The 24,153-nt window shown below is 32.1% G+C and overlaps 1 protein-coding gene across 2 annotated transcripts in view; it reads left to right on the top strand.

Annotated features, from left to right (window-relative positions):
- Positions 1–24,153, top strand: part of LOC108912527 (multidrug resistance protein 1-like) — a 79,156-nt gene that overhangs the window by 51,397 nt on the left and 3,606 nt on the right. For both annotated transcript variants that reach the window (XM_018717768.2, XM_018717767.1), the window contains exons 10-17: positions 682–871; positions 928–1,016; positions 1,570–1,719; positions 7,335–7,439; positions 7,502–7,663; positions 13,468–13,671; positions 20,737–20,978; positions 21,326–21,485. In XM_018717768.2, coding sequence (XP_018573284.1) covers positions 682–871; positions 928–1,016; positions 1,570–1,719; positions 7,335–7,439; positions 7,502–7,663; positions 13,468–13,671; positions 20,737–20,978; positions 21,326–21,485 — 1,302 coding nt within the window. The remainder of the gene's footprint in view (positions 1–681; positions 872–927; positions 1,017–1,569; positions 1,720–7,334; positions 7,440–7,501; positions 7,664–13,467; positions 13,672–20,736; positions 20,979–21,325; positions 21,486–24,153) is intronic.

Raw genomic sequence — 24,153 nt, 5'->3', positions numbered from 1 at the left:
ACTATATTCGATTATTTTTTTATTGACAAAACTTTACGCGTTTAACCGCCCGCTCACGCTCTCCGCCTCTGCAGCGACTTCTGACTGATGGGCTCTGGCTTTGTCAATGTGATAACAAACTTTTAACAAAAAATCATGACTATAGTCGATCAGTGCAGTCCACATGTAGCTAGCTCTCCGTCTATTAGTGGATAATGAATATGACGGAGGATTACTGTCACATGTTGAAAAGATAATGTCAGATAAGAGATAAAAAGATAAAGAGAGATCCACTTTCTTTGGGAGAAAAATAGCGTTGATTAAAAAAACTCAACTATCTTAATCGCATAGCTTCCTGGTTCATGAAACTATCTTTTAAATTAACTGAGTAGACATTTTCTCCAAAATGGTGGGTGTTGACTGACTGACTTCAGATTCGAGTTCAGTTCCGAAATTATGGAGGTAGGGTTATGAAATCCAGTAAATGGATAAGGAGAAGGACAGTCCTTATTCATATTCACAAATAACCCATTTTTTTGAGGATTTGGGGGTCATTTTCTCGCAAATAGTTAGTAGGTGCTAGCACCAAACAGACCAATATTATTGTTCCATGTACTACATCCTCTGTACTCTCAGATATGGCATGTGTAATGACACTTGCAATTATTATGTCTGTGTAATTATCATTATTTCTAATTTTAGATTAGCGGCGAGTGTACAACAATAATCGTAGCACATAGGCTGTCAACGATTAGAAACGCAAACGTGATAGTTGTTGTTTCGGAGGGCCGTGTTGTTGAAAAGGGCTCACATGCTGAATTAATGGCAGCTCAAGGAGTTTACTATAACCTGGTATCCTCCCAAGGCATCACCGAAACATCCGATCTTAAAGGTATAAAATAATGGTGATTTTTTCAATGCGTATTGTTTAACAAATGTGTTATTTAGGAGATAAAACACTGAAGAGTAGCTTAAGTTTTTCTAATAAATCTTTCAACGATCCGGGAAAAGAAGAAGAAGGTCAAGAAGAAATAGTGGTAAGTAATATAATTTTGTTTAGTATTGTATCAACGAATGTGAGACTTAATGTAAAAGAAGAATTCACATAATATACTATATTCCTTATCTTCTGTGATTTCTTATCTAGAAAATAATGGTAAAAACCAAAGCTTTAGGAAATTGTAGATAAGCTAATAGAATATTGTATAAATGTCCCTGTGCTTAATAAATCTTTCTAAAGAAACTCATATTCTCGTAAAATTTTGGCTGGAAATCCTACCGTACCCTCTACTAAACCTTTTCTAGGTAGAAGTGTTTAAGAATTAATTTAATTTCAGAAAATTTTCACTGCATTTCAGTTTAATTAATTTTATTTAAGTGTTGACAATTATTATCTGTACGAATTGTATTATATTTACAATAACAAACTAACAATTTGGCGTAAATTTTATTATACATGTTTTTGACGAATGTTTCAACAAAAATAACTTCTAAAATACGTAATTGCCAATTCTTAATGCATGCATTTTTCAATTCAATCAGATTATACATTTCAAACTACACATTTTCTATGACTATGCTTTTTTACAGGAAGAAAGCAAAGAAAATAAAGGTTCTCTTCTAAAGGTTATGAAAATGAATAGTCCTGAATGGTTTCCTATCGTAATAGGCTGTTGTGCATCAATAGTTACTGGGGCCTCTTTACCAATTTACGGTATCGTCTTTGGTGGCATAGTTGGGGTATGTTTTTAAAAGAATTTTTATCTCCATTGTGGTCTTAATTTTAATTTGCATTTTTTCTTCAGAAACATTAGGTTCAAATTCTGAGTTATTTTTGGTGAATATTCAATAGAATACACTAAACAGTCGAGCAAAATGCCATTATAAAATCTAAAACTGCACCATTTATAAAGCAATCTGTCGAATTACACAAACAATCAATTAAAGAAATAAACATCGAATTATCGAAAAATAAAGTACATACACAGTTAATTGATAGAATATTTGTTTAGTCAAGCTAAAGTTGTCATAATGTTCTCATCCACATGTATAAACTCAGACTCATAGTATACTACAACTAATTAATTGAGAAAGCAACTAATTGCACTGAATTTCATATTAAAGGTATAATCTCTAACCACAGCACATTAAAAAGGCATATAATACATTAGAATGCACAAATAAGGAATATTAAATATGAAATGAGAAATACGCATTTTAAGTTTGGTATAGGTACATGTATTTTAAATAAAATAAAACACTTCCCACTAGTACATCAGTGGCGCCTAGTGACATTGTGAATAGGTGAGACCCGTTGCTTTTTTACTAGGTGGGCAGGAAAGAAAAAAAAAGCACCACAGGCAAAAATTTCTAAACTTTCAAGGTCAAACGACTAAATGCATTTGGAAATTTTTAGTTGCATTTACAATATTATAGAAAAACTGATGTTCGCGAGCAGGATTTTCATTCAGATTTTCTAAAAAATAATACGCAACTATTTGGATATTTTTATTAATCCGCTATCAAATAATAAAAAGGAATAAATTTCCACGTCATTTTTTATTATGGAGATCTTCGCCAATAGCTGTACTATAACCGTAAATTAAAAAATTATATTATTAATAATAATACCAGAACTTTAAAAATTGTATTTACAATAAAATTAAGAACCAGAAAAAAAAAACAAAGTGATATATTTACCTAATAATTAACAAAATTGTTCCTACTTGGTTTAATAATATTAAAAAACATGAAAAAAATATAAAAACAAATTTTCATAAGGTAGCCAGCTAACTTATCTATTTACATATAAAACAACGCCGCCAGCTTTTCGTTTGCCTCCACTTAAGGATGGAAACTGATGCATCACTGGTTGCCTAAATTATACCGAAAAATGGTAGAAAACAGACCTTTTTTTATTCCAATATATCTGTTTAAAGCAATGGAAGAAAGTAGTAAAATTTCATATCACATTTGCAAAGTATAAATGAAGACAGTAAAGCAAAAATTAATTGGGATAGGTAAATAATTCGTGAGAAATTAATTTCTTAATATGAAGGTTTTTTGGACTTTTACAAAGAAACGATTATTTCTTCATAGTATTATAGAATTATGCAATTTTTTATATAGTTGTCTTTAAATAAATAAACTGATTAGACTTTATTTCATAGTTTGTTCATCACTTTATTATTTAAAAAGTTATATTGGAATAAAATTATTAAAAAATATTCATTCATGAATAGCATTATCTCCGACTTTTAATTCGCTTGATTTGTAATAGATGTCGCACTAGTAAAAATTTATTTATGAATGGACTCGGGTTATTTTTAACGAACAGCTGTTGTATGTGGTTAATTTGGTATAACCTGATTCTGAATTGGTAGTCATGGTTTCTGTTAATTGATACGTAAATATTTAAAGAATGTCATGATCATTTTAGATATATTTTTGTATAAAAGTATATAAGTAACAGTGCAAGTCCATACTATTATATAATTTTAGAAAATATGAAATATAAACAATTTTTAGTTTATTTAAAACCATAATTTATAATTAATATACCTATATTAGTATCTACGTTTAGTGGATAAGAGGGAAAACATTTTTATTTTCTATTCTACTAGAAAAAGTAATTCGTGACAAAAAATATTTTGCTTTTTAATTGAATATGTTTGTTATGAAAAACTGTAATTTTTATATTTATATATACAGGGTGATCAGAAATTTAACAAAATTAATAACGTTGAAGAATAAACTGCTTTTGTTTTTGATAATTTAAAAAAATTTTAATAAGAAAAGTTGTTCATAATGAAAAGTTATGTTATAATTACGATTTGTGAATAAAGCGGCTTACTTTGGTATAAACAGAAATGGAAAACATTATATTTTTAATAATTATTATTGAGTAATTCTTGATAAAAAAATTCACATATTAATATAAATAGAATTTTAATTGTGAATATGCATAATAATGAGAAAATATAAAAAATATGTACGATATACTTATTTTGTCCAAAAAATGTGTAAAGAATTATGTACAAAAGGACGATTTGAGACTAATTTTTTTTATGAGAAATAGGTATTCAGTTCACTTCACTTGAAAAAATAGTTGTAGGTACTTTAATACCTCTAATATAAACAGAAATTCTGTGGAACAGTGTAGTTTAATAAATATGTAAATAAACGAAAGTAATAAAGAAATAAATAGAATAGGTACAGTAGAACAGGAAGAAATTTAAAAAATCATAAAATAAAATTATTTCTTTTTATTAATTTGAGCTTCTATAATATATTCTGGATCCATACATCTTTTTCCCTGTGGAATATTTTTTTATACTTATTATTTCTGTAGTATACAATTTTTATAAAATTGTTCCAAATTTGTTGCCATTGATTTTTTCCACAATTCTTCATCTTTCTTAAATTGTTCTATATAGAAAGGGTTGTTTTCATCACTATAGGTATATTACGAAATAACATATAGACTTCTTCCGGTTATATTTAACTGTCTCTGTATCTGAAAGTAAGAAAAGAATTTTACCAGATAATATTTGTTATAAACATAGATAATTATACATTTTTACCTATTATGCTTTTGATTTACCATAATGATATATCTAGTCATATATAGGGTACCACAATAGTACGATAAAGTTTAGTATAACTGCCTGTAGTAGTGATACAAAAAAAGTTATTTGCTCGGATTCACATTTTATTATTATTTCCATTATTCATTATTTTCAGACCGAATTAAACGATCAGAAAATCTTGTTTTTGGCCTGAAGATTTTGCCCTATACAACTATAACTGAAAATAATTATAAACTTTGTCACACTATTGGAACAGCCTGTATGTGCATTGCAACGACAATATGCCATATTTATATTACGGCTAAGTAAGCGGAAAGTCCATTGTCGCATATGTAATTTTTATTTTCAAATAATCAAATACAATATCTACATATTTATTTTAATACCTATTATTTACTTGAATTTAGTACTAAGTACAGCTATGCCTAGCAAATTGTAATACTTACTCAGTTAATGTTTTTTCTTCATATAAAAAATAGTAAACTCCACAAATAAAATATTTCGCAGCCACAACGCAACAATAAAAGATAACAGCTCAAAGATCCATACAGGAAATAATTACATTCGCTCCTACTCTGGTCCGAATCCATATAAGTAATAAAATGTAGAAAATAATATAAAATAAAACTTTTAGTTGACTGCAAATATTATAAATTTGTACAACCACTTGCCATCCTCCTTTTTTGTAAATATGTACATAATAATATGTAGAAGATAGAAAATAGAAATATTTTCAGAACAAAAAACCGGCGGCCTCAAATTGGAGTCTTTATTATTTTATTACCCTTCTCTTTTCATATGCAATTATGAGATAGCAAGAGAGTGGGATGGACGTATAGGCCGGACAACTCATTATCGTGCACGTGTGCGTGCACCTGGCATTTTCTCGTTTTTTTAGGTGGGTTTTGCCGGAATTTGAATGAATGAAATTATCGTAGTATTTTTACTATAAACGTATTTCCTGTAGCGACATCTATATGAATATTGTAGTGCTTTGTTAGATGAAACGGGACCTCAATTTCCGTTCTTAACAAAATATTTTAAAAACATAGTGAATGTTTTTATAAAACAGGTTCATTCGTCCGTCTTTTAAATTTGCAAATTTACATATGTATTCAAGTTGTTTAAGTGCTCTTGTGTCATCGTATTTCTAAATATTAATGCGCTTAAGACACAAAAAGTTTCTTTCTACTGAGACACTTGTTGCAGGAATTGTTAAACTGGGCAAAACAATTTGTATTTTTCCGAAAATACCATTTTAAATCCCTTGTGTAATATTTCTATCGTTTTTTGAACTTTTAAATTATGAAATCGATCGTCTCTGTACAAAATATTAAGTTCGTTTTTCAACCTATCTATTTCTAAAATGTTTGGATACATTTGTAATAAACATTCAAACGATTTTTCGGGAAATTTGTTTGCATATTCGGGAAATTTTGAGGAATCTTTTAAAGCAAAAAAATTTAAATCATGTCAATTCCCAAAACAAGTAGGTACTTAATTAAAGGGAAATATATTTCGAAAATATTTCTAATTTGTCGCAACATTTGCCGCGTTTACTTGGTAGACTAGTAATATTTTTTGCATAAATAAAAATATTTTTAAATTTTTCTTCATTTCTTAATTCAGAAATTCTTTGACTAGTAATTTTTATTGATCTAGGGCAGACGTCATTCCGTCTTGAAAAAGATGTTTCAAGAGTTAAAACAATATTGTGAGATAGATTCATTATTTGCTACCTATGCAGGTATTTGATAATATAATAAGTATCTATTAAATTATGTTAAATTTAGTTCTATTTTGTTTTGTTGTAAGAAAGTTGTTTTTTATTTCCTTGAAATTAATCTATCTTGTACTTATCCTTATAGACTTTGTACTATTCCTTACAGTGACATCAGACACTACCGGCGTATTATGCGACGCGTCGATGCGTGCATTAACCGCGGACTGAAACTTAAAAAGCCGTTTTAAGCGAGCCTCAGTTCCCCCGTAAATAACGTAATTTTAACCGCCTCGCATGGAGGGGGAACTGTAGTATATTGTAGACAAGTGTGACGGGCCTACAAGCAAATAAATTCTGGCTTCACTGTGGTGGGTACTAGTGGGGAGTACAGTAACAGTATCCGATCCTATATTCAATACCTATTCAAACAATTACTTTATACTGTTATTTAGATTTTTGATAGATGTAATAGGTAATTGAAAAACTGTTTATTTAGGTTAACCGTAGAATAGTAGGTATTATAATATTCAGTGTGAGAGCCAAATTTTACTGTGAGGCTCACCCTCAGTTGCGTCATACCACGAGCCGCCACTGTAGTACATTCATCAGACTTATTTGTCGCAAACCGCAACGCTCATCTTGAAAATCGCGTGAACCGTGAACATTGAGTTTATAATCTAGATGTGAATACTGAGATACAGATAATATTGCAGAGAGAGGAGTCCAAAAACGGTTTTTATGAAGATATAACAAAATTGATTTGATGTATTGTTTATGAAAATGTTTATTTTTTCTATTTCTCTTCCTATTTTACATAAAAAGTTAACCGGCCACACTGCGTAGTTGATCTCCCGTTCAGAACAAACAAATTACGTTACGCGTAAATACCACAGTAATTGTTTCAAATTTGACATTTTTAATACCTCTTTTTAATTAAACTGTACTGTTGTTTAAAATATATGTACACATTTAATATTAAGTTGTACATATATCTCTATAAATAAATCCAAGCTTTGTCACTCATATATTTTTCGCATTTACAGGTCCTTGCTCAACAAGACGACGAACGGGTTCGAGCTGAAAGTAATGCGTATTGTCTCTATTTCTTATTGTTGGGAGTTGTTACAGGTTTGGCAATGTTTTTCCAGGTAACAATTGATCGAAAACCGTATTCGAATATCACTTAAAGTGTATATGTTTCTTTTTCTAGATGTTTTCGTTTTGCGTTGCTGGCGAGAAGTTGACGTTGAGAATGAGGAAGAAAGCATTCGAATCTATGCTTCGCCAAGAGATGGGCTGGTATGACAGGAAAGAGAATGGGGTTGGCGCCTTATGCGCTCAACTTGCTGGAGATGCTTCAAGCGTACAGGGGGTAAGAGTACAATTCACGTAACATTCCACTACTAGAGACACCAGATCGATTTTGCATCGAGGCTCTCGGTATGTGCGCTTTTCTGGATCCTTAATTAAGAAATTTAAATTGATGTTAGGGTAGGTTTCTCTGTATGTAAACCGTAAAAGTTTTTACATGTTTTTAAAGGGTAGACATTGCCATTCATAGGACCACAAAAAAATGAGTGGATGGTTCCTTGAACCAGACCAAGTGGATCATATGTTTTTTGGGCCACTGAAACCGAATCCGAAACCTTTTTTGCCCCGTTGTGTGAGCGTTTTCTTCTAACCTCAAAAAACAGCTTGAAATTATGAAACCCAACAATATCAAACCTTAAACCATACAGGGATGGCCAGAAGAACGGAATAAAATTAATATCTTTTGAATGAGTTAATTTTTTTTTAAAACGCCGAAACACGTTAACTGATTTTGATTTTTTCCCATCTTTCGGTTATATAATAACTAATTTTTCTTCAACTCCCTAACCCCCAGCTACCCCTGTTTTTTTTCAAATGGAAACATAAGGCATGAGGGGGCTCGTTGAAAAGCTTTTATAGAAAACCGAATCCAGTACCTATCGCTGCTAACGCAAAAAAGATATATTTTTTATATTGCGTTTTTTTGGCACCTCTTACTTGCCAGGCTTTCTGGTTAATTTATCGCTTTAGTTGTAAATTGGAGTTCGAAACGTTACTATTGTGTCAAAATCAATTTATTTACTGAATTGCAATGGTATTGTCGGAAAGGCAACCCATCGAAATCTTGATATTGCTTGGATGTGGAGACAAAATAAGAAGTCAGGCTGAAGTGCGCGATTTATTTAATGCGAAATATCCCGAAAACCAAATCTCGCAAGGGACAGTTAGTAAAATATTTCACAAATTTGAGGAACACGGTACAGTACAGACTTTGCCCAAAACTGGACGGGCACGTGCTTTGAATGAAGAAAAGAAATTAGACATTGCATTAGAACTTGTTGAAAATCCTCATACTTCAACTGTTTCATTGGCCCGCAATCACGATGCTTCTCGAACTGCAATTCGAATGTTTCTGAAACAAGAGAAATACCACCCCTATAAGGTATGTCTTATCCAAGAGCTTTTGGATGACGATTATGATAGGAGATTACAATTTTGTGATGAAATGATAAGCGGTGTTACGACAATAATGGTTTTCAACGAGACGTACTTTTTTCGGATGAAGCTACGTTTTATTTAAGTGAAGTGGTTAATAGGCACAACTATCGTTTTTGGTCCCAGGAAAATCTACACTGGACATGCGATTCACACACGCAGCATCCACAAAAAGTTAATGTTTGGGCAGGTATCATCAACAACAGAATCTTGGGCCCATTCTTTTTTGAAGAAAATCTTACTGCCGCACGCTACCTGGATTTCCTAACATTTGACCTGATACCTGCTCTAGCTGTGATTTTCCCTCATGAAATTGATCCAGATATACCGAATGAAAGAATTTGGTTCCAACAAGATGGCGCTCCCCCACATTTTGGTATTGATGTTCGAAGATACTTAGATGAAATGTTTCCAAATCGCTGGATTGGTAGACGGGGTACAGTTGAATGGCCGCCAAGATCCCCCGACTTAACACCCCTGGATTATTTTCTTTGGGGATATTTGAAAGAAAGAGTCTACCAGGACAGACCGGATAATATTGAGAATTTAAAGAACAAGATTAGGGCGGAGATGCATAATTTACCAGCTGAAGTCATTCAGAATGCTGTGGACAGCTTTTACTATCGTCTTGGAGAATGCCAAATAGTGAATGGAGGACATTTTCAGCATTTGCGACATTGAGTTTATTTTTGTAAATTATCTAGTTGTTTCAATTTCTAAATGAAAAAAAACTTGCTATTGAAAAAATAAAACTTGTTTATTTGGTATGGCTGGATTCGGTTTTCTAAAAGCTTTTCAACGAGCCCCCTCATGCTTTATGTTTCCATTTGAAAAAAAGTAGAGGTAGCTGGGGGTTAGGGTGTTGAAGAAAAATTAATTATTATATAACCGAAAGATGGGAAAAAATCAAAATCAGATAACGTGTTTCGGCGTTTTAAAAAAATTAACTCATTCAAAAGATATGAATTTTATTCCGTACTTTTGGCCATCCCTGTATAACCCTATACTTTCATAACTCAATAACCTTGAGATCGATAACCTATAACTGTAAAACCTATAACCTGAAAATCTATAACCTCAAAACTCATAAATCTCAAATCCCAATGAACTGCAAAAACAAAATGAGCAAAAAAAACTTACATGCAAAACTAAAACCTCAATATCGGAGAGTTTTAACTCCATAATTCTACACCTCCATCACGTCATAATCCATAAACTCCATAACCTTGAAGTGTAACATAAGAAAATTGCATGTCACAATAGAACTCCGAATCATGTACAATTTAATATCATAACTCCACATCCCCATAACTCCGTACAACCTGATACTTGAAAACTCCATAATCCCAAAAGTCCATAATCCTATACCCCAAAACTTTACAATCCTATAACCCAGAAATTTCATAACCTTATAGCTCCATAACCGTGCCGGATAGCGGAACAACTCCGTTGCCCACCGTCATCGTCACCGCGTGGAGGTGCTCTGGATGCCGACACGCGGAAAAACTGTCACTCAAAACTCAAGTCTTAGGTGCAAGTACATTTACTATTGTATTTTTGGGTTGTAGCGTCATGAGGTTATAGGGTTACAAGTTTAAAAGTGATGGAGAGATGTGATGTCGTGAAGTTTTCACTGTACACCTCAAAGTATTTTTTTTGTCGTATTTAAGAGTTGTAGGGTTACGGGGTTTTGGGTTATACGGTTAAGAGGTTTTGGGTGACTGGGGTTATAGGCTGTTGAGGTTATAGGGTTGTGGGAGTTCAGAGTTATGGGGTTCATGGGGTTTATGGGGTTTATGGTTATGAAGTGATGGATGTATAGAATTATAAAATTAAAACTCTCCGATATTGAGGTTTCAGTTTTTTGTTTTTTTTTTTGCTCATTTTGTGTTTGCAGCTTATAAGGATTTGAGATTTATAAGTTTTGAGGTTATAGATTTTCAGGTTATAGGTTTTAGAGTTATAGGTTATAGATCTCAAGGTTATTGAGTTATGAAAGTATAGGGTTATATGGTTTAAGGGTTGGTATTGTTGGGTTTCATAGTTTCAAGCTGTTTTTTGAGGTTAGAAAAAAACACTGACGTGATGGGATAGAACAGGTTTCGGATTCGATTTCAGCGACCCAAAAAACATGGTCTTCAAGGAACCTTCCACTCATTTTTTTTTGCGATCCTGTGTTATGTAAACGGATATCGGGCAGATGTCCTCCGTCACTCATTTAGAATACTCGATTTCTTTTAAAAAAATTCTACATGCGCTTTTGTGTACTTGCGGCTGAATTTCGTTGATAACTCTCCGAATTTATTAACCCATTCAAAATAGCTCAATAAATAGGGATAAGCTAACAATAATTCGCATAAAGCTAAAAATTGGTACGATTGTTAGGAACACCATTATAAATGTGAAAGTCCACATCGATCCCACATCTGCAAAAAAATGTATTAAAGGTCAAAGTTCGCAAATATTGTTTTTTGCATTTTTCAGCCAAACGGTAAGATTTACCATAAAAATAGATCATGCAATTATCTATAAAAATTGTTCTCACACTTTCTTTCCTAAGAATCACCATTTCTGAGATATAGCGATATAAATAGTTGAAAAAGTCGTGTTTCATAATATGCACATGTTTCCACGCCACCTGTAAGGTGGCGCGTTTTCTTTGAACGTGGTTTCTCCGGTAGTTCTATTCCCCAATCTATTGTGGTCTTGTTTAATTAAATAATATTTTATTAAATAAAAAATGGTACTATTGGAAATGATGAAAGCGGTGTGAGTTATGAGTAATTGGGGAAAACTATTCATCTGATTAATAATTATCTAATGGAACTTCAAGTGTAATGTCTTCTCTTATTCTTCGTCTCTTCCTTTTTTCTTCTTTTTCTTCTTCTTCCTGCTGGGTACAACTAAATTGTTATAACAGTGATGCATCAAATGTCTCCTCGCTGAGATCGTAAGAATCCTCTTCTGATGGAGCTTCAACATTGGAGCACGACTGGTCTTGACAGCTGGTACATGCTAATGAACAAAACGAACCAACTTTTTTGCAGCCGCACTTAGCACTACACCCCTTTTTGCAATAGCAAGAAATTGTATTGAGGGGTTTTTCGAGTGCAGGTGGAAGTAAAGTCTGGATTGGTTCCAATATATTGTCAATTAATTTCCAATCCCAGTCTTCTGGGTCCAGTTGATTACCAAGCCACACTTGAACCTGAATTATCAAAAGTAAATATTAATACCCGAAATAGACGTTGATGAGCAGAAGCAAAGGTTGGGGGAAGACAAGCTAATTGCACTCGTTTATTGTTAGGAGTACTTTTTACAAAAGATAAGTATCGAAACTTATCTAAGCAGGTAATTTTTTTTTGGAGCTCCATATACAGAAAGAAGGAAGCGAATTTCGTTGGTGATTACAGGTTGTGGACTACAGTTACTCTCAATTTAAAAACTGTTGTTTTACCCCTCCTGAAAATTGCTGATGTCTTATCGCAGCCAGTTATTGAGGGTGTAAAAATAGTACGTGACTTTGACATTTTGAAGAAGCAGATAAACTTTGGATGAATATATTTCCGATCGCTGTTGAGCCTTCCGAGGTATTAAATAATAGATAATTTTTTCAGTTGAGTTTCAGCAGTAAGTAATACCAATAAATCAACCAACAACAATAGTTGCATTTGTTGAGTTGAATTGTTCTATTGCTGTTTCAATTATCAGGACATCGGCGTTATTATCAGCTTGTAAGGCAGGTGGCACCATCCTGCTAGAACCACATGTCATCCAAATCCATGCCATTGAAACGAGACCACAAAAATTCAAGTATCTTGGGATGTGAGGTTACAGGTTATGGTATTGCAAGGTTGAGAAACTAAGGGGTTATGGTGCAATAAAATAGGGAATTCGCATGTTTTTCCAATAGCTGATTACCCAAGTCAGTTTGAATTTTCGAAAAACTCTTTCTAAAGGAGTATCTTGGTGTTATAGGCTATTGATTATATCCGAAAAAACAGGGTTAAAAGGAACTATGACGTTCAAGCAGTTTTATTGCATGAATAGTTCAAAGGGTCATTTTAGATGAAAAATTGCAAAAAAGGAAGGATTCGTTCAATAATTTTCATCACATGCAAATTTCGTAATCGGACCACCGCCATTTTGTAGCTATTTTTATTACGAACAAAATCATGCCCTTAGAATTTTTTCGTACAAAGTCATCCCGCTGAGTTATTTAAAGAAAACTACTAAAAAAATGTTTTTCACGATTAAATTGTTAATAACTTTTTTCCCTGATAAAATAGTTTGTCAGCAAATTAGCCTGTTATTCATTATTTAAAGTATTCCTGTGTAGTTATTTCCGAGTTATCAAAGAAATGTCACCAACAGTAACTTTTCGGGCTCTGACGACTGGACTATTACTATTTTAAATGGTTCTAACTGTTTATTAGATGTAGCTGACGTAATTCAGTGCTAGTTAGGATGTAGAATAGTTGTTTCCCGCAATATCAACAGTTAAGAATCTTAGGTTAGAATCTTTGTATACCTAGATCCTCACTTCATTTGATAGAAAATTTTAGAATTTATTTAAATCAACCTTATACGTTTAAATTAATTGATTTTAATATATAAATTTTAAATTTAAATCAATATCTTTGTTTTCAGGCCGCAGGGGTACAGATTGGTTCTTGCCTAAACTTTATATCAACATTTATTTTAACATGCACATTTTCGTTGATCTACGAATGGAAGCTCTCACTTATATTGTTATCATTTTCCCCGCTTATACTATTTTCCATTTATTTCGAACAAAAAGCTTTACAAAACGATGCCAAGAAAAGTCAAAAGATCCTAGATAAATCCGCTAAGGTAGGTTAAATTTAAAACTGCATTCCACTAAAGCGGTAGGCAACTGGCAATCAGCAACATGCGACATCGCTTTCATCGAAATATTGTGAGATCGATAGAGATCTTGAAACATCGATTGCCAAATCGCTTGACAGTCGAAGTTTTATTGTTGCAGTTTTATTAAAAACGGAAGAAAAAATGTATCTTCGTATAAATGGTAGAAACCTATGACTATAGTAGACTATGACAAAATATGTACAGGGATATATTTTGGAAAGTTAGTTTTTCTTAAAATCAACTGACAATAATTCAATTCTGAAGACAGTGGTATATTTCGGAGGTTGTCACTCAAATGTAGGATAAATTATAAATTTTTCAGAAGCTGCTGTCAAGAACTAGTAGTGATTAAATATTTTTTTAAACTTTAAACGGTTTTATTTGCAAAAAAAAACTATCAAAATCATTGCACTGAATATCTAAATAAACGAAGTGATACTTTAATAAAATTACCCACCATTTTAAATTCATAGGTCATTATTTCTCATAACAAACTATTTTAACAAAGAAGAAAAGTTTAATGAGAACGAAAAATTTAAAGTTATCCCATTATTTTACAGGAATAATAATTTTACGGCATTGAGCGACGCTTTAGAGAAACAAAATCTCTTGGAAGATAGAAACGAAGAATTATTCCAAATGAAGAATTAGAATTAACTATATTACTATATTTTCAAGATAAGCAAATATTCATTCGAGGTTTACCATGGTAAATTCAAATATTAAATTATTGAAGAAAGGCCACAAGAGTCCACAGTAAATGCTTCAAGATAGTTAGAAATAATCCAAAGTAAAATTATTACAACGTTACATAAATATAATTCCCGCCTCTATAAAACTATGCCGGTCCAAAATCTCACACAAAATCAAAAAATTCAGCGATTAGAGTACTGCAGAGAAAAACTATTTTGAAAAGATTGACTGATGAGGCGACTTTTACAACAACTGGCATTTATAACAGAAAAAATACTCATACCTACCTGGGCAAATGAAAATCCTCACTGTAATAGGGAAATTAATGTTTGGTGCGGTATATTGAGAAATAAAATCATTGGCCCACTATTTTATGAAGGTGCTTTGACTGGGGAAATATACCTGCATTTTCTTGAAAATCAAATAGAAAACAAATTGAAAGACCTGCCGCTGATCGACTCCACCAATTTAATTTGGTACCAAGATGCCTCCGCATAGAACCAGAGCAGTACGAAATTATTTAAATAATAGGTTTGATTTGTGGATTGATAATAGAGGAAATATTCTATGGCCTTCAAATAGCCCAGACTTTACATCCTTGGGCAGTTTTCTGTGGGGTTACTTAAAAAACGGGGTTTATAAGGAAACTAGTGTAAACTTAGATGAACTAAGACATAAAGTTGTTCAATGTATACAAAATTTAAGTGAATTTAATTCCTATTTCATATTAAATGCAGTTCTGAAAATTAATGAGGATTATACGAAATGCATCAATAATAATGGCGGTCAGATTGAGCATCTGCGACCATTTGTGTTTTAGTTGGTTTTTATTAATTAGCTATTAAAATTATGTTAAAGACTTAAAGTTAAGAATGATTTTTATAATTATCATAAAATAAACGGATAACTTCAAATTTTTCGTTCTCACTAAACATTATTTCTTTGTTAAAATAGTTTGTTATAGGAAATAAATTAATGATAATAAATAAAGTTCTGTCAAAGTCACTTGTTTGTTCCGCGTGCCTCGTCCATAGCCACTGCGATCCGTCAGACATAAATTTTCCTCCTGTTTTTTCAAAAATAGTTTTAAACTGAAATATGTCTAAAAGTCCTGAATCAAACAGTAACATATTATATATTTCTGAAAAGAGAAAAATTTAACGAAGCTAAGTATGCACTAATATATAGGGTGTTCCGATGGAAAAATTTTTTCTTTAATTTAGTGATTTCCATTATTCAATTGTGTTTTCTAATACTGTATTATAAAAATTCATAAAAAAGCTGAAACTTTTGTATTAAAAACTGTTTTGTAATTTCAATAATAAACTCACAATAAGTTGTCAGATTATAGTGACTAACCCTGTACATCAGGGGTCGGCAAGTAATTTTAGGTGGGGTCCGGATACTTTTAAAAATTTTTAACGAGGTCCAGAAAAAAAATTCATATTTCTTACAAATTTTCATTTGAACTCAAATTTAATCTATTTTCTAACCATTAAGAACTCAAAACACTCACACAATTGTAAAATACTAGAAAAAATGATAAGGTTGGCACTTAAACGTAAAAAAACATTTTTTAAATAATTTATTTGAGTAATTTATACTTTCAAAAAATTTTTGGCGGTCCAGTATTTTACCTTCCGCGGTCCGGACCTGGACCGCGGTCCGCCAGTTGCCGACCATTGCTGTACATGTTGATTTCTTGGGGCTTCACAAGCACTGAACTACGAGTCTTGGTCACTTTAAATTTACTGTAAACATCTCAAGCTGTGGATTTTGTATTTGGTTTATAAATTAGCAGGGTGTTTCTGAAATAAGTGCATTTCTTCAAAGGATTGATAAAGGACGTAAAAATAATTTTAATTAAGCAACCTATGGTCTAAAATGACAAGAATGCCAGAAAATTAATCAAGATTTTACGTAATACTTAGGCCGACTCTGCAACGTCCACCCACTTAGTCAACTGATTAACTGTTTACAATGTAGTAACCACAAACTAAATTATGCCTACTATACCAAGGTTTTCGATAAGCTTAATCTGAATTCAACTTCAGAATTCTCCCATCACATCAGGTTTTAGAGACATCCTAACCCAAATGTGCGAAAACATGGTTTTTAAATAATGAGGGTAATTTTTCTTGACGAAACTCAACTGAAAGTACTTTTCTTCAAAATCCGATTTGAATCGTATTCCGAGAAATCGTTTATTATAATTTAATATTTTGGCATTTTAGTCGACATTCGGAAAATGAATAGTATCAGCTGAAGACTCAATAAATGAGAAGAACCAAATGGCAGGTTTTTGAAATTTTGAAGAATTTTTTTCGTTTTTAAATTCCATTTTCTTAATTCATTCGCCATATTGGATCCGCCATTTTGAATTTCGTAATTCTGACTTCAGATTCGTAACCAGCGACTGCGAAAATCAGAAGATTCAATTGGAAATTTAGGTGTTTGTAATTTGATACTTCTCTCTTTTTACGCTGAACTAATCAATTTGTACACTGAAAGAAATGTGCTTTATTCTTTATTAGAATTCTATATGCCATTATAAGACCATTGTATACTATATGTGACAGTTAAACAGGTGAATATTGAATATAAAACGCGTACTGCTAGCACAGTTGTATAGTGACTATAATCCTTATTCTTTATTAAATTATTGTATAACTAGTATATATAGAACGTTTTTTATACTCTTTACGAAATAATAGCAATAACTGTTATTAAAGTGTTCCATATCGTTATTAGAACACCTAGTACTGGTTATAAGTTTTATAATAATAAATGTATTAAACTGTTGTATACTCATTATGAGTTAAAAATATATGACATTAAGTTTTCAGAAATTTTATTAGATAACTGTAATTAAGGTTCTAATGTAATCATAAAACATACATTTAAGTATTAAAAATTATGACAAATCGCTCCCAAAACTGTCCAGTTTATTTTCTTAGTAACGGTGCACTCGTATTTTCTTGTATTACATGAGAATTTGCACTATAACTCTTCCACCTTAAGAATGAAGCATCCCCTGAAAGGTTGAGCTTCTTTCCATCTAATTCTATTTCCTCTGGTTGATTGAGTTTATACCCATGCTCTTCTTTGTCACCGTTAACCTTCTGTTCCTCCATCTTATGTAAAACATAACATCAGCGGTTTCTAATAGGGCATACAAAACAATATTTTTTAAGATTTAGACAAGATTTACATTTAAGAAAACAAAACAACTATAAGCCATAAAACAGTTAGATGCTTACATAATTATCCATTTCACACAACGCCATATGATCATATATCCCACAACACATGTGCTTATACTGACTATTTTCATCAAACTAGACGTGTAATAGTCGTAAGTCGATGCACAGCGGACTGTCGGAAATTTTACGATCACAACCGATTATGCACCGAGAGGTGACGATCACTTAACCATTATAAGACGCGTTTTACACGTTAAAAACGGAAACATATTCAGTATAAGAACGAATAATTCTGTTAATACAATTGTTATATACAAATTCGGATACTGGTCTTTATACAACAAATCTTCCCTACTATATAATTGGAACATAAAGTCTATAACACATAATATTGTATGTGTAATTCATTATAACCTTTATTTCATAGATGCATAAGGCGTATTAAACACATTCCAGTTAAACTCATTGAATAATGAGTATGGAGATGATTGCTTTTTTTAATAAAAGTTGTATAGTTGTTATAAAAGTTTTAATATGCGCTATACACATTATTCTAGATAAACAGTTTAATAAGCCCATTTATTTCAGTGTACAAACCTATATCGCAGAGATACTCGAAAGAATTAAAATCGATATTAAGGAACAAGAGTTGTACTTTCATACCAAGTTTTGAGGTTACATTCTTCACATCATAAGCTTCGGATAAGTATAAACCAGTATTTAGTTTAAAATTTTGCCAATCTATGTTATTTTTATTGCTGATACCTAGTTGCTTATCGCTTTGGTATCATATCGAATACTATAGCACACTTGTTTCCAGTTGCTAGTTGTCTATTGCGTTGGTGTGCATAGTAGGCTATTGACTATGTAAAAAAAAGAGGGTACAAAGGAACTACAATGTAACAGAAATTTTAGTGTTTGATATGTTCAATTGATTCTAAAAAATGATAAAACCGCGGAGTGCTACCTTTTAAAGGGGTGCGATTTTGAGAACGAAGTAAAAAGGTGGTATTTTCAGTTTTTTGAATTTTACTCGAAAACTATACCTACATTTTTTCACTATAGTTGTCAACAGAAAAGTTGTAGCAAACTGAATTTCCAATCGAAATGAGACCTATTGAAGTCGAAAAATTATTTTTAACAAAAATATGCCCAGAAAACGAGTAAAAAAAACGAAAAAATGCGGTTTTTTTTTGGTTTTTGGCCCACAACCTTTTTCTGAGAGGAGTTAGGTATAGGCATTGCTTCACAGAAAAAAAAATTAATGTTTTTTCCTTTAAAATAAGCCTTTATAGAAGTACCTACGACTAATAGAAACCGAGATACATTGGATCAAAGTTGGCTACTTTTTGGATTTTTGGCCAATTTTTGCCCTTTTTTGACGATTTTCGTCTTATAACTTTTTCTGAGTTAATTTAGGTATATGTAATGCCATATTCAAATGAAAGCTGGTTTCAAGCCTGGTAGAAGTTTGTACAATTAAAATCAACCGAGATATGTCAATTTAACCAACGATACTTTTTCTCTTTATAAAATTTTTATTACTTTCGGTATTATTTTGTCTAATAAATTTATTTTTGTGAATGTGAAAGTTAAAATAAGTTTCTAGGTGATTGAATATTATTATTTATTTATTTAAACAATAATTAATCATATTTATCTTGTAAAATTTCGAATTCTTTTAATTATTTTTGTACTTTTAATTAAAAAATTACAATTTCAAAAAAAATTTTCAATTTTGTAAATAAGAATTTTTCAAAATTAAAAAATTACCTCGATGTATTTTTATTTGAAAATGCTAGTCTTGAGGGTATCACTGCTGCATCTGAATGCATTGTGACTATAATGTATAGTTAAAAAATTGAAAGCCTAAAAACTTGTCGATATAAATTATTTCAAAAGTATTCAACAAGTGCAAAATTTACCTTATCTCGATTTACTTCAACAACTGATGCTCTCAAACATCATGGGTTCAGAGTATATTTTCAGATGCAACAGTGAGATAGTTGTACTCTAAATCCCCTTGATTGGGGTTGGAAAAATTACATAAATGGGCTAGTTCCCATTTTTAATAATAAATCTCCTGCACCTGAAAATTTACTTGAAAAAATAGTCTGTCAATGTATTAAAGAATGTATGGGAATAAATTGTGAGCCTGATTTTTCTGAAGAGGACATTGATGAAAATGATGACAACGAAATTGATATTAAAATTGAAAATATACTAAATGAAACTGAAAATTTATAAGATATATATGATTAACTGTTGTTTAAATAAATAAATAATAATATCCAATCACCTACAAACTTATTTTAACTTTCACATTCACAAAAATAAATTTATCAGACAAAATAATACCGAAAGTAATAAAAAATTTATAAAAATAAGGAAAAGTATTGTTGGTTAAATTGACATATCTCGGCTGATTTTAATTGTATAAACTTCTACCAAGCACCATTTTAAAGGTCTTGAAACCAGCTTTCATTTGATTATGGCATTACATATACCTAAACTAACTCAGAAAAATGTTAGAAAAACTCAGAAAAGACGAAAATCGTCAAAAAAGGGCAAAAATTGGCCAAAAATCCAAAAAGTAGCCAACATTGATTCAATGTATCTCGGTTTCTATTAGTCGTAGATACTTCTATAAAGTTATTTTAAAGGAAAAAACATTAACTTTTTTTTCTGTGAAGCAATGCCTATACCTAACTCCTCTCAGAAAAAAGTTGTGGGCCAAAAACCAAAAAGAAAAAAAACGCATTTTTCTGTTTTTTTACTCGTTTTTTGAGCATATTTTTGTTAAAAATATTTTTTTAATTCAAAAGGTCTCATTTCGATTGGAAATTCAATTTGCTACAACTTTTCTGTTGACAACTATATAGAAAAAATGCATAGTTTTCGAGTAAAACTCAAAAAACTGAAAATACCACCTTTTTACTTCATTCTCAAAAACGCACCCCTTTAAAAGGTAGCACTCCGCGGTTTTATCATTTTTTAGGGTCAATTGAACATATCAAACAATAAAATTTCTGTTACGTTGTAGTTCCCATCTAAAGTCAATAGCCTATAGTGCCTATGCTTAATTATTTCATGTCTTATTCTGTACAGCATTTGTCTTTATGATGTAAATTAGATTGCAGTGGAGGCTATTGCTAATATTCGTACTGTCGCATCTTTGGGATGTGAGGATGTCTTTCAGAGGCTTTATGTCGATGAGCTCGTTCCTTACCAAAAATCAGGAAAAATTAAGTCACATTTTAGGGGTGTTGTTCTAGGAATGGCAAGAAGTCTTTTATTATTTGCCTATGCCGCTGGGATGGCATATGGTGCACAATTGATAGTTGATGGAGTAGTATATTACGGGACTGTATTTACGTAAGTACAACCAATTTGGTTTCTAAATTTATTTATTCAATAAAAATAAAGATGATAATTATTAGGCTTAGTGCACGTGCAGAGTCTAACAGAGCCGGCTCGGGGGTCGGTGGCCTTCACAGCTGACTAGCGTTTTGAACTGTTCAGTTATTTACGGAACCTTGTAGTAGTTGGTGTCGCGTCGATACCTTTTTTACGTCTGCTGTAAATTGTATTTAAATAACAATTTATAAAATAACCTGTTGCAATCGTCACCTCCAATCCAATAATTGTTATTGAGATCTTATTTGTTTCTACTTATTTGCAATGCATGCTGTTGAAAACTACATTAATATTATCTGTTGAAGGGTATCTGAAGTGGTCATTGTTGGATCCTGGTCCATAGGAAACGCATTGTCGTTTTCTCCAAATTTCCAGAAAGGACTGGTTGCCGCAGGAAGAATATTTGCATTGTTAGAAAGGGTTCCTGCTGTTAGAAATGTTACACATCCCTTGAGAAAGAAATGGGTATAGTATCTACATATTAATACGGAAACTTCCAACGAGACGCGACTTGAAATATTTAACGTTCTGGTGATTTTTATTGCGGGAATAGCGAAATGCTTAAATAACTGTAGGATGCTCTTGCTTTTGCTTTTGTTGTACTAGATTTCTTTATTACTGTTATAAATATAGATAAACTGATTGGAAGTTAGTCTAGCAGTTGGAAAGTGTTTGAACAAGTAAGGAAGCAAACTAAGAAAGAGGAAGAATAGAATATAGAGAATCATCTCAGAACAAGTACTCCAGTCGGGTTAGACAAAAAAGGGCTTAACCGGGAAAAAATTAGGGACCACAATTTTATTGTTCTAACCTTTAGGGGGGTCAATAGTAGTGTAAATTCAGAATCGCGACTGAATTCCACCCCTGCGTCTGCCGCCATCTTGAATTTAAGGAAAAATCGTTTTTGCTCAATATCTCGGCCATTTTCAAGTTTACAACAAAAATGGTAAGGACTTAAGTTGTTGTAAATGCGATTTCCTACAACTTCTTTTATTACAAATTTTATCGTGCGATCAATATTTTTCAAGTTAAGGGGGAAAATAGTGACACAGTATAATTATTGAATCATCTCGTTTGTTATTGACAATACGACATAAATGTACATAAACAAAGTTGGAAAGAATTATAGTTTCTACAATTTTGATCTCTTTGATTTTTTCGCTATTGAAAATGGCCGAGATATTGAGCAAAAACAATTCCTTTGAAACCAACTCCCGCAAGGTCCTACGCTCGCGTCTTCACCACAAGCGTAGGACCTTAAATATTGCTTATAGCGAAAAAATCAAAGTGATCAAAATTGTAGAAAATATAATTCTTTCCAACTTTGTTTATGTACATTAATGTCGTAAAGTCAATAACAAACGAGATAATTCAATAATTATACTTTGTCACTATTTTCCCCCTTAACTTGAAAAATATCGATCGCACGATATGTAATAAAAGAAGTTGTAGGAAATCGCATTTGCAACAAATTAAGTCCTTACCATTTTTGTTGTAAAGTTGAAAATGGCCGAGATTTGAGCAAAAACGATTTTTCCTTAAATTCAAGATGGCGGCTGACGCAGGTGTGGAATTCAGTCGCGATTCTGAATTTACACTACTATTGACCCCCCTAAAAGTTAGAACAATAAAATTGTGGACCCTAATTTTTTCCCGGTTAAATGACAACCCGACTGGGCTAAAGAAACTAGAAGATAAATAGAGAGACAAAAATGAAACAAAAAGAATAGGATCTCATGCAGAGAAATAAAAGAAGTGAAACATAAACAACGAAACAGGAAGAGGAAACAAGATGACAGAGAGAAACAAGAATAGGAAAGAAGAAGGTAAGAAGAATATACCGGTCTGGCTAGGCCATTCTTTCGCATAGACTAAGTAAATTACACGCATCTTCCCTGGAAGGGGTCGGACATGACATGTAATCATCGAAGCTGCGACTCGGACTCTCGTAATTGGTTGGCGGTGGGAGCGCACGTGCCCTGTTGCACTTTTTGTGAACCGACCGAATACCTAAAGCGCTTTGCTGTTTGTTTACTTTTATTTTTATTATTATTCCACTCAAACCTTTGGTAAGAAGTAGACGGAATATTAAGAAAATAAAAATGGTGTACAGTGTCGAACAAGACGAATGTCCTGCACACAACGTAAGGCCAGTTCAAGATTATTTGGAACAAACTTTTCCTGAAAGGCTTATTTCCACAAGAGGTATCATACATTGGTCTCCTCGATCTCCAGATCTGACACCTTGCTACTTCTTTTTATGGGGTCATTTAACGCAACTTCTCTACAAACATCGACACGAAAAAGTCGCAAATTTGAACGAATTACAGCTTAAAATTAGAAATATTTTAGGATCAGTTACTCCTGAAATTTTGTCAAATGTTCGGCAAGAATTTTACGACAGATTAGGGTATTGTGAAGCTCAAGCAGGTGGTTTGTTTGAACACCTTATTAATTAATGATAAGCTTTATTTAATAAGCATTTGAAAACAAATCATTATTTTGCTTAAGAATTACCACTCATTTTATTTTACAATACCGTTTTAGTTTTTACTAAAGATTATAAATAATTTGTAATAAAGTTGGAATCTTATCATTCTTGTAAAAAAATATCGTACAAATAGGGTAATTACTGTACGTATGGCAACACTGCTGTCAATTTCAGGCCATATACTCTTTATGCCATCGCAATAAATCAAAAACGTAATTATTGTCCAGTATTCTATCTTCCCTATGTACGTATCTTAGACTTACGTTGTTCTCAAATTCCTAATGCAAGACAGAGACAATAAATCAATAGTCAAGGAGAGCTTAGAACCGCAGGCTCTACGCACTTCTTATGGCGTTTTTTTATTCCCTTATATCGATGGCATAAAGTTATACAAATGATATGGGGGCGGAGTCCGAAATATTAAGGGAGACTGGTAAAATATTTATATAATTTACTAACTTTGTATCGGAAATAAAAATATGACCAAATACAGGCAATTATTGGAAAGCAACAAAGAGTTCCCGAAGAACAGGAAACAAAATGAACGGATTGAGTAGGGAAAGTTATTGGGTAACAGAAAATGCTTGACGACCGAGAAGACAAAATTTATGACAAAATGGAAAGTTTCTAATTCTTACGCAA

This window comes from Anoplophora glabripennis, unplaced genomic scaffold (genome assembly GCF_000390285.2).
Source record: "Anoplophora glabripennis isolate ALB-LARVAE unplaced genomic scaffold, Agla_2.0 scaffold646, whole genome shotgun sequence".
Taxonomy (NCBI): Eukaryota; Metazoa; Arthropoda; class Insecta; order Coleoptera; family Cerambycidae; genus Anoplophora; species Anoplophora glabripennis.
The sequence above is the reverse complement of the archived record's forward strand: the minus strand, read 5'-3'. Positions and strand labels throughout refer to the sequence as shown.